Here is an 11,597-nt window from a genome sequence, read left to right on the forward strand (position 1 = left end):
TGTCTCATCTCCAGCCAAATCACCGCCGGAGTCCACACATTGGCAACGACAACTCTTATTCAACTCCTGTGAATTATCTGCTCTTTGCATATTCGTAATCTGATAATAAACCTGTCGTTTATGTTGTCTGGCACCTCTAGCCTGCAATCCCACAAAATAAGTCAATGCGTTTCCCACACAGCACATCTTTTGGCCATAGAAACCTACAAACGTTGCCAGCAGCAGAGGAAAGTAATGTGAAGGGCGCCCTCTGGTGGCTGTTTGGGGAAGTGGCTTCCCAAATCATGTCGGCTATCAGTGAGCTTTGAGGCTGAGGAGGATTTACAAAGGTTGATGTCCCTCACATCTCATAGCAGCTTTCTTTACACGCACACACGCACGCACACACACACGCACTTGACGTTTGTTTAGCCAAACAAAAATGTTAAATTCATAGCAGCTGAGAGCCTATTTGCTCTGAACTCTAACTTGCCATTGCACATTTAATACAAATTGAAGTACACTGCATATACTTTGATTTTAGTTGTGGACTGTATATTATACAAATAATATAGTGTGCACATATGGGCTTACCTTTACTTGTAAATTAAGTCCGTACACCCATCCTTCTGGACAAAAATCCATTATTTATGATTTCTTGTTTCGACTGAAAGTCCAGCTTTGATTTAGCAGCTGCACCTTCCAGAACTTAAGACTTCCTCGTTTTGAACTCTTTCTTCTTCTTCTTTATAGCTCACCTATTCAAATAAGCACAGGCTCGCGCGCGCCTCTGTCTTGAGGAAGCGGTACTGTCTGCCTCACCTTGTGGCGTTTCACTGCGGTTTTATGTCAAACCATCAAGACTAAATACGTTATAAATATATGTTAAATGCATTACTGAGACTATTAAAAAATAAGAGCATATAATAAACAAGCATCACATCGGTGACGTGTTTTTGATCATGTGCATTGTGTGATTTTCTTATGACCCCGAGTCTGGAATAAATTTGATTTAACTAACTTCAACTTCCTTCAACAAACTACGGTTTGTGTATCGCATCTGCTACACGATAAAAACATAGCCAACAGTCCCGTGGCATCCGGAGCAGGTGTGTGTGTGTTATTATGTTATTACAGTTATTGATGAGTTGTGCTTGTTACTTGTGGTTGATTTGAAGCCATTCAGAAGCGTGACAGCAGCAGCTAGCTCTGTTTAGCGAGACAGCCTGTCCTTCTCCACACGTACGCAAACAAGCCAAAGCACACAGATCGCTTCCTGCGCAAACATGAGAGAGGCTTGTTACCGGTTCCCTTTGCAAGGCAACAGGAATAACGATTCCACAGTGTGCTGAAGCAGGACTGAAGGGGACACAGTGTGGGTGTGGGGACGAGTTCAAGTTGTTCTGCATGCAGAGGCAGGAGTCTCCACTCTCGGTAAAAACATTAGAAAGCTCTTAAATATGCCACTTTTATTGGACATTTCGAACAACATAAATATCATACCATATAATTGGCAGCAATAAAGTGTGATTTCTATAAAAAAAACAATAATGAAGAGGAAAATAAAACCTCACAATCAAATGTTTTCCTGCCTTCAAACGAAAACGTCTCAACAGTTAATAGACGAAGATATCTTTCTTTCATGACAGTTCATCAAAGTGACTTTACATAAAGGACAACAATGGCTGACATTTAGATACGACTTCTACTTCAAACTCAAACCCAGATCAGTAACCGAGGATGGGTTTTTTTCCGCATCCTTGAGATGTTAAAAGCAGAAGGGATGCTTTAAACCGCGCTTCTTTTTTTTCTGGGAATCTCAACAGTCCGGTCTCCAAGCATTCTTCTGAACAACACATAGAAAAAGAAACAGCCGAGGGAAGAAAGCGTCCTCTGACTACCGAGAGGCTTTGAGTCCATTCGTCTTTTTCGGTCCGTCTGTGAACGCGTTCCTCCGGTTCCATCACTCGTCTCCCGCTGGGAGGTTTTCTTCGATCCTCTTGATGAACTTCATGCGGACCTCGGTCACGCTGTCCCCTCTCAGAGTGTCCTGAGCAAATCTCACATCCACCGCCATCTGGACCTAAAACAGCCGCATCATCATATAAATGAATGATTTCCCTGAAGCAGAGCAGCCATTTATCTGAAACGCGCTCCTCAGGCAGCAGTATCAACCTCACCATCTCCAGGGCTCCTCTGAGGACGCCACACAGCAGGTTGGAGTAGATCAGCATGCCGTGCTTATCCGGAAGCTCCACAAAGTCAACTAGTGGGTTGTTCTCGAGGATGAGGGAGAATTCATCGCCTGCGGGGCTCCAGTTGGTCACGCTGGGGGTGATCCCCAGGTACATCTTAAATGCCACCTAAGCCAAAAAAACAGAAAAAGAGAGAGTAGGATTCATATGCATAATCTTGTCCCAGAGAAGTGCCGGCAATTCTTCATGCTAATGAAAGCGCCGCCACGCTACGAAGCGCTTCAGCAGCACTTATTACATTTTGTCGACATTAGAAAATGCTACGACTGCGCAGCGCGGCTTTATCTAAAGACAGCCGCTAAGAAATGAAGCAATGATGTCATCAAAACTGAAGAGCAAGCTCCAGATGGAGTAAATGTCCTCCGTCTACATTTAATGAATGATGACTTGTTTTCAGGAGTCGGCTTGACATCCTCCTCCAGACCGCTGTCCCATGGCGCTCCTCCTCTTACAGCCACGACCCTCCTCTTCATGACCGGCAAATGGTTTCCCTGAGCTGGTGTGGGATTACATTTGTGGAACGTTTCTCCGCTCCCATAACGTCCTTTGAAGACAGACGACGTGCTGAAGCGAGACCCGGCAGCAGCATTCATGGTCTGCCAAGCATTTGTCACAAGCGATGAAGGACTTTTGTGTAAACATCACAAGGACATGTTCGAAATCCAAAGGCCAAGAAGACATCCTTTCATACCAGTCGCCACGGTGACACTCTGATTGGCCTGGAACCTTCCAGTTACCTTAGCAATGACGTCAGCGGTTTCTCGGAAATCCTGACACCTGCCGATGTTGGAGCGTGACAGGAAGTCCTCGATAAGACGCACGCCAATGTTATAGCCCCTAGAAAACGCAGAAGGAAAGAGGAAAAGTATGTTGGAGGGTCATAACGCTTCAGCGAAAGATCATAACTCACTCTGATTCAAAAGTCAAGGCGACTTATTCTCACTGCTGATGCGTCCCGATCTTAACGCGGTCATCCTCTAACGGTTACCGGTCAGCCAGCGGCTACCAGAGTGGCCAGTGTAGACTCATTGCCTTCTAAGGTCACAAGACAAGCCTCACCGTGTGTAAGCTTGAAGACAGATGACGGTTGCTTGACTACCAGAAAAGCAGAATACATCAAATCCAAACTCCTGTCAGTGTTGAAGGATGTTTTGAATTGTTGAGTCATAAAACCCATCAGTTTGCTTTAATCTTATTTAGTCGGAGAACGCCATCCAGATACTTCCGCTCATAAAAGCTCGTGTCAATTCTGTCTCGTTCAAAGGCCCCGGGTTTTTTGTTTTTCTTTCGAAAAATGACGAGAGCAGAGAAGTGAGGGAAGTCGAGCCTGATTAAATCAGCTCTCTGTTTGCGTCTGACTGTATAGAAAGCGTCAGAGTGGTCCAAGGGGCCGGCGAGTCCCTTCTATTGGTTAAAGCAAAAAGACATTTTAAAGCAAAAGAAACTTGGTTTCTGCACTCAGTATGTGATTGCACAACATATGCCACCATGCGCACAAAGCAGCTTTATATATATATATATATATAACCTATGTAAAATAATGTCATTGTGATATGATAATTATATTATTTGATGTCCACTGAGGGTCTGAAAATAGAAAATGTTACATAATGTACAGATTCCACTATTTTTCCTTTTCTTGTGACACAAATTATCTGTGCAACAAAACCTTTGAATTAAATACAATGTTCTGTGTGTATAAAGCACTGATGAATAAGTACGTTTCTCTTCCTTTCATGCCAGGAAGTTGTAAACTTTTTTTTTTCTTGCACACAGAGTTATGTGTTGATATGGTCCCCTGACTGTCCACAGGGATACTTACATCTTGTCCAGCTGTTTGTTGACCTCTTCGTCATTCTCATAGTCTTTACAAAGCTGAGTGACCAGAGCTCCATATGTCAGCGTGAACAGCTCAGAGCTCTACAACACAGAAAACAGCAGTCTCATTGTGCAGAAAATAAAATCCTCCTCAAACTGACAGTGTGACAAACTAAAACATAACCGAATACTATGTGTATGCTGTGTTTAGCTTGTGTGTGCACTTCCTGTCAAATCCAGTCATATTTAACAATTTATCCGATATTAGTTGCTCTGGTTGAAGAGTCCTCTGTTTATCTGTGCACGTCTACGTCACAAAGATACACGGCTGGCAAGCAGATTGGCTCGTACACGTAAAATGCAGCTATTTGTCTGGAGTTAGCATGATGCTAGCTATGCTGGAGCAGCCTGTCAGACGTCCATCCTGCGGCAGCGACCTTACCATCTTCTTGCTGTCTGTTGTTCGGTTGGACTGCCTGGACATTGTGGACAGTTTACAGAGGTGCAAAGGTGGTGATTCAATACAAATCCTTTGCTAGTTTGACGCTGAGATGTTATTTCCGTAATCACCAATCCGATAAAGTGGCTTTGTTATTATTATGAACTTCCTGTCATGCTTCATACTAAAGGGGGGTATTTGGGGGGAAATTCAAAATAACACAAATAAATAGGCATATGATAAAACAATTAGATTTAAATTAATTCAATAAATGAAAACAACATATTTTGTTATAATATGCCTTCATATTGAGATTTGTTTTACAAGAGGAACGAAGTATTTATTTTATTTTGAAGAGAAATCAATTTAACTTCCTGTTTGAACATCGTTGTCCTCTCGCCTATTTTCCCCTTGGCACGTTATTTATTGCCCCCTGCTGCTTCGGAGAGGAACAGCTTATTACAGCCAAACTTCCACCTTGAACTGTTTTAAATAAGATCGTCCTCCCGGTGGCAGTATAACTGAACCCTTTAGTGTAAAATAAACTAAACGTCCTGCCAAGGTCTTAAACATGACGTTTATAATAAAGCGTCAAATAATAATAATAATAATATAGCGTCAAAATACTGGCGCAACGTGTTTTCACTTGTACATTTAGCGAAAATGTACATGTTCTTATTTGCGCTTGGTGAAAATCTGCGCTTGTGTCAGAGAGAGAGAGAGAGAGAGAGAGAGAGAGAGAGAGAGAGAGAGAGAGAGAGAGAGAGGGAGAGAGGGAGAGAGGGAGGGAGAGAACTGAAAACCAGAAGACCCAATGCCTCCGCTGTGATCGGTAACAGATGCGCTCAAAGTCGGTGACAGGTTATATCTTTATTGATCATCGCAATGAACGCGGGGTTCAAGTCGAGAATCTGCATGTCTAACTCCCTGCAGGTTGGATGCGGAAAGACAATCACCCTGTCGTTGTGAAACAAAGTCGCTCTTCTTTGACACCGAGCAGAGACGGACGGAGCGCGTCGGCTTAATTTGGTCAAATTATAGGCTCCTCAACTGAAGCCGGCGCGGACTGACCTACCGGGGCTGTGGAGGAAGAGGAGGAGGTGGAGGAGGAGGAGGAGGAGGAGGTGGACCATTAACAAAGATGACGGGTAAATCGGTGAAAGACGTGGACAGATACCAGGCTGTCCTCAACTCTTTACTGGCGCTGGAAGACAATAAATACTGCGCCGACTGCGAATCAAAAGGTACGTGCTCAGCCGGCGTCCTGACCTCGTTCATCCGCTCATCTTACCTTATCTTACCTCATTCACCACGCTGGAAAATGCGGCATTGCAATCATCGTCCCTCAACCAATTACGCTGTACTACGGTACCAGACAGACACAATGCTGGATGGAGCATGGATCACCATGCATGCGCCCTCCAGTCGACAGGTGCATTATATGTTCTAATATGAGTGTTTGTGGTAATAACTGGACTTTAATGAAAGCAAATATGACCATCCTTCAACATTTCTCAACATTACGGGGCCCTTAGAGAATCCTGAAGCTCCCTGAACGCCAATGTGGATCCTGCTGAGGGAGAGACGGGCAACTTCACCCTGAGCAGCCGGTTCCAGCCAGGGGTCTGACTCAAAATCACCACAATAGCGTTGCTTTACATTGAATTATTATATGATTAAGATTATTTTATTTATCACTGCTTGAGGATCAACATAGCCAGAAAGAGAGTCAGTGTCTCTGTAGCCTCAATCCGGCCTTGAACTATTTGCTAAACCTGTTTTGACATACTGGTGTGTAAACACTGCTGTTTTGGCCACAAATACATGCAGGTTGGAGGTCAAATCAGCAAATACAAAATTATTCAGCTGTCAGTGAGTTGATAATAACACTCAGGAGATACTATGTGCCACTATGGGTTGCACATTGGCAGATGAAGTGCGATGCACTCGTTACCATTTCACTGCGAGATGATTCCCAGAGGCAAACCTGACGTGTGAATTGACAGTAATTATGTGATTTGCATACGCATCAGGTTATACAGGAAATAAAACAAATGTATTCGTCCTTTTTCAGGCCAGTGCATAATATTCCGTGCTGGAATCCAAATATATCTGATGTAACGCCTGTTAAAATTAATGAGGTTGTCCGAGCCACACCTTGACAGGAAACGACTCCCCGGGGGCAGCTGCTCTCATTTCAGACAGAAATCCTCAAGTTAAAGCCATGAATTTGTTTGTTGGTGATTCACTGCTCCCGAGAACGGGACACTCGACACCCTTTATGAAAGCATGATATGAGAATGCAGCTTCCCATAACTAGAACTTTCTTATGGAAATGCGTTGATATTCAGACCTGTGTTCTATAATTATCTATGTGAGTGTGAAGCATCACAAAAACCTGAAATCTGCTTTAATAAATGTTCTGTTTCCGTAATAGAAAACAACAAATCCTGTTGATTGTTACGATTTATCAAGAAACTAGAAAAGCACTGAGCTCAGACTTTCGCCGAGCAGCTCATTCTCCTCATAATTACATTTACACCGTCCACATGGTGATCTGGATCAACCTCTAAAGGTTCTATATGGTTCTTTGCATCTTCATGCACCACCCATGAAAAGTAAAAGTGAATCGGACTTGATGTGTATTTTAAAAAGATTCCTGAATCCACAAATTGGGTTTTAATGTTAAAATGTGATATTTTGTTCCAAACGTCATTCTGGATCCAATCCGGATAAGATTCGGTGGTGAGACAGAGGTCCCCACCCTACAAGACTGTGTCAAATTCCATAAACATCGGTCAATAATCAATCGCGAAATTGAGGAACACATTTTGAAACTCCATTGACTGCAATGCGGAAATATAAAACTGATCCAGAATCGAGGATCTCTTCTGGATCATCACCAATATTTATTCATCTGTTCCTGGTACCATTCCCGACATTTACTATAAATTTCATCAAGTTCCGTCCAGAACCTTTTGAGTTATCTTGCTAACCGACATACAAACGGCGGCCATTGCATAACCGTCGCCTCGCCTCGCCTCGGCAGTTGTGAAAGCAAACCCATCACCGATCATCTGCTCAGCATCTTTTTATCCTGCTTTCATGACAGATTCTTTTTCTGTTTTTATTCTCCATTCTTATCAGCTCTTGCTTCATTTTAAGATTTACAAAGGGATGACACCAGGACACCACGGATGCTTTGTGCTCAATACTTGTCTTTGTCTCCTTTCATGGTATTATTAGAACTGTAGATGTTGTTAGATGTCAGGAAAGACACGTCTGACTCTTTAGAAGTCAATATTGAAACGTAAATCGAGTTCAGGCATGACGTAAACAGATAAAAATAAATGGGTGTCTTTTTAATGATGGGCTTGAAGAGAGAGAAGGTTCACTTTATTTTCTCAGATATCAAGAAGCATAACTTTTTATCAATTAGTGACGTCAATGTGCAACAAACTGATAGAAAACAAGTGCTCATTCTCCGCAAACCACACACGTGTCTGGCCTTAAACTGTCTGTCCCCTCTTCTTCCTCCTGCCTCATCAGGCTTTTAGCCATATGGCCATCTGACGAGGTTTGGTCTAATCTTATTTGCTTTAACAGAGATTATCACGTGTTTACCACCTTCCTCCATCAGGTTGATTGAAGAGGAAGCTGCAAAATGTCAAGTCAAGCTAGGGTTGACTCCAGATCACAAAATACTGCATTAGCTGTGCTATCAGGTCATCACAATTTGGCTTTACTCCACAGATGTCCGTAATCCAATATCTCTGACTGCAGTGTACTGCATGTGCTGCCCAACTTCCTGTTTCTCCTTCCCTCTGGTATTTGTTTTCATCACTTCCTCATACTGTGACACTTCTGCAATAAATCCTCACTACTGCCAGAAAATAATGAGGACATGGTTGAAAAAGGGTAAGACAGGTGCATAATGGAGTCAACACTTAAACCTCTAGCTTCAGCCTCAAGGGGTGGTGTGTGTGTGTGTGTGTGTGTGTGTGTGTGTGTGTGTGTGTGTGTGCGCACACCAAGCATTGGTTGCCTTAGAGATATTGCCTGGTGATGCCATGCCTTGTCCCTTCTCCTCTCCTCCCCTCACACCCCTTAATCTTATCCAATCAAGTGGCAGTATATAGATTCTCAATGAAACAAGTTTGTGATTGGCTGATCTTATCCCTACGGTCTCACTGTGCCAAGGAGATACTGGCGGTCTACGTGTTTGCACTGCTCTGGACAGATAAGCCTTTTATTAAATGCACTGTACTTACTGCACCTTTAGAGTCGGACTGCGCCGCCTAAAGCACCTGACAACACAAGCTAAGTTACACCCATTGACAGTCAACACTTCTCCATCATCGGGAGCAGCATTCACACGGTCGCCGACGCGATTGAACCAACAGCCCTCCAAAAAGTGGAAGTTCAACCTCAACCGCTGAGATCCCAACACAGCCTGCTTAGACACCAAGCACCTCAGTGAGGCAGCAGGGAAAGAAAGACGATGCCAGCTATCCATTTCCATTCATCATGTCAGCAGTTTCTATTCCATATTCCCAAACACCCATCCATTTTCGTACAGATGAGACGATCGTCTCGTTTACAGACACTTTTCCACCATGCAGAAATGTGCGAGGAAACCGGAGAACCCGGAGAAAACCCACGCTGACACGGCAGAGAACGTACAAAGTCCGCACAGATAGGATTTGAACCTGGTACCTGTTGCTGTGAGGCAACAGCGCTAACCACTACGCCACATGCTATTTCCAAACAATGTTAGAAATGAAGTTGCCATACAAGCAACACCAGAAACTTCTGTGTTACAATAAATAGCTTTTAAATAACAAAGAGGCTCTGAAGTTGAGTTTAAATTGAGGACTAGGGGCAATAATTTTGGAACACGTACCCACAAGTACTAGAGTGTGAACAGTAATATCAATAGTTGGACCAAATGAAGCAGGAAAGATAGATGTGCTCTGTAAAGCTGCTCATCTTTTGCAGTGTGGCGTCTGTTCAAACTTGATGACTCACCTGCAGGATAGCAGTCGTGACTCGGACCAGCACGCAGATGGTGCTTGTGCGTTAGTGAATTATCAATAGGGGTCCATCTGTTTAGCTCAGACTGGGACTGGGTCACCAGGTGGCCTCAGGGGTTCTGGATCTGTTTAGATTCGGTTGACCTGAAGGATGGTATATTTGTGCGTATATCTTGGTGTGGGTTGGAGGAGGGTGTAGGATCCACTGATGACGGAGGTTCGGTGGGATTATCCTTGTGACTCGCGTGCACCTGCGTCTACGTGTGGCTGTTTGTCAGTGGGTTTGTACATGAGCAAACGTTAAGTGTGAAAATGTCACAGAACTAGAAAAATAAGGATGACACAAAGTCCAAGACTTATGCAAAAATGCCATGAGGACATGGCAAAAGTCAAATAGAAATACTGCAAATTGACTTCCGCATTGCAGCTGTTGCTTAACAGACAACTACGTTGCCAAACATGTGTGTGACATGACATCAGAGGAAAAAACCAGTCCCCCCCCCCAGGATAATGCTCTGGTCTTGTATGTAAAACAGCTCATTTTGGGTAGTTTATCTGAGAAAAAGCGAACAGATTTGTACGGAATGGTGAGAAACTATTTCATGGGACCTGAAAATAAGATGTTACTCAGCAGTGGGAATGAACACTGCAGTACAAACCCAGTGACATGGATAACCTTCCTTTTTTTAGACGTCTATTCCTCCCACGTCCTACCTACGATATCTGTTCAGAGTACCTGGAGCCGTGGATTGTTGCTGGACAGACATACTTTACATGGGTAAAGATATCGCTCATGCATGGATGTAGAGTGATGATTATTGCATGGCAACAAGAATAATGTGTTCTCACCAACCCTAAAGTGCAGTCCAGCAGTCCAGGACCACTGGATCGTTTGTGTTAATTCACCTCAATCATCCATCCACCCATTCATTCATTAAACCCTGTTTAAGGTTAGTCCATGGTGGCAGCAAAAAGGCGATGCACTATATTCCAGATCCGTCTCCCTAGCAACACTTTCCAGTTCTTCCTTGTGGTTTCTGAGGCATTCTCAGGCTATGTAAGAAATGTTCTCAGTTGACCGAGTTGGACATGCCTGGAAAACCTTCAAAAGGGAGAAGAGGAAAAAACATCCCAACCAGATGAACTCGCTCCTTTCAAAGCAAAGCCGCTTCTCAACCGATCTCTAAAGCTGAGGCTGATGACCTTATGAAGGGGGGGGGGGGGGGGGGGGGGGTGATCTCTTGTTTTCTTGTACAGTGCTCATGACCATGGGTGAGGGATTGTGAAAGTAGATCAGCTTATAAAGAACTTTGTCTTCTGGCTCTGCTCCCTCGACACCACGAGGATGTGATATTTCAACTCCTTCCCTTGAGGCAGCAACCCCCCCCCCCCCCCCCCACGTCTCTACATTCTTGAAAGATGTTTTTCTCTTCCAATGTGCAGTCAGCATTGCAGCACTTAAACACTCAACACTGGAGTCCCAGTCAATGGTCTGTACCTCTGCATCTCATCCCAGCTCTGCACTCCTTTTCTGCTGCTGCGGATCAGAGCGGGAATCAATGTGACTGAAATAATTTGTTCTTCAAGAAGATCCAACTGTGCATGCGGCTCTAGAGGGGGCGCTACAGCTTTCGGTATAGCTTAACAACCTCCACTCAGCCCAGGCCCAGGACCGCTACTTGTGCAAATTCATCACTAGTGATGGTGCATCATCCAAATTCAGCTTTTGTTCTTGTCTTTGTGTTTGACTTTCTATGGAACCGCTTCAAACCTTTGCAGTCCCATCTTCTATAATTATGTTAGCGGCTCTTTGAAGTTCTTCTTACTGCTCTGCTTTGGGGGCTGAATGCTGATTTCAGCAAGCTTGCAAGGAAGCTGACTTCACATTATTTTATTTTAAACATATTTATAATTATTCAGTGCTGAATGTCAAATGCTGAAATAACTGAATGTAATATACACAGTTTGTAGAAAATCTTGTTGCAACTTTTTACCCTCTCATGGCAGTCAACCCAGTGGCTGCTTAGATTGGACCAACTCACTGGACAAACAGACCAATGTTGCCATAGAGCC

At 43.8% G+C, this 11,597-nt stretch overlaps 1 protein-coding gene across 1 annotated transcript; it reads right to left on the reverse strand.

Annotated features, from left to right (window-relative positions):
- Nucleotides 1–1,572: 1,572 nt before the first annotated feature.
- Nucleotides 1,573–4,620, reverse strand: LOC137914000 (trafficking protein particle complex subunit 3). The gene is made up of 5 exons (XM_068757619.1): nt 4,495–4,620; nt 4,057–4,154; nt 2,972–3,071; nt 2,160–2,342; nt 1,573–2,062 (listed from the first exon to the last, which is right to left on the reverse strand). Exons 1-5 carry the CDS (start codon nt 4,534–4,536, stop codon nt 1,943–1,945), a joined length of 543 nt encoding a protein of 180 aa, XP_068613720.1. The 5' UTR covers nt 4,537–4,620; the 3' UTR covers nt 1,573–1,942.
- Between the last annotated feature and the right edge of the window lie 6,977 nt (nt 4,621–11,597).

This window comes from Brachionichthys hirsutus, unplaced genomic scaffold (genome assembly GCF_040956055.1).
Source record: "Brachionichthys hirsutus isolate HB-005 unplaced genomic scaffold, CSIRO-AGI_Bhir_v1 contig_493, whole genome shotgun sequence".
Taxonomy (NCBI): Eukaryota; Metazoa; Chordata; class Actinopteri; order Lophiiformes; family Brachionichthyidae; genus Brachionichthys; species Brachionichthys hirsutus.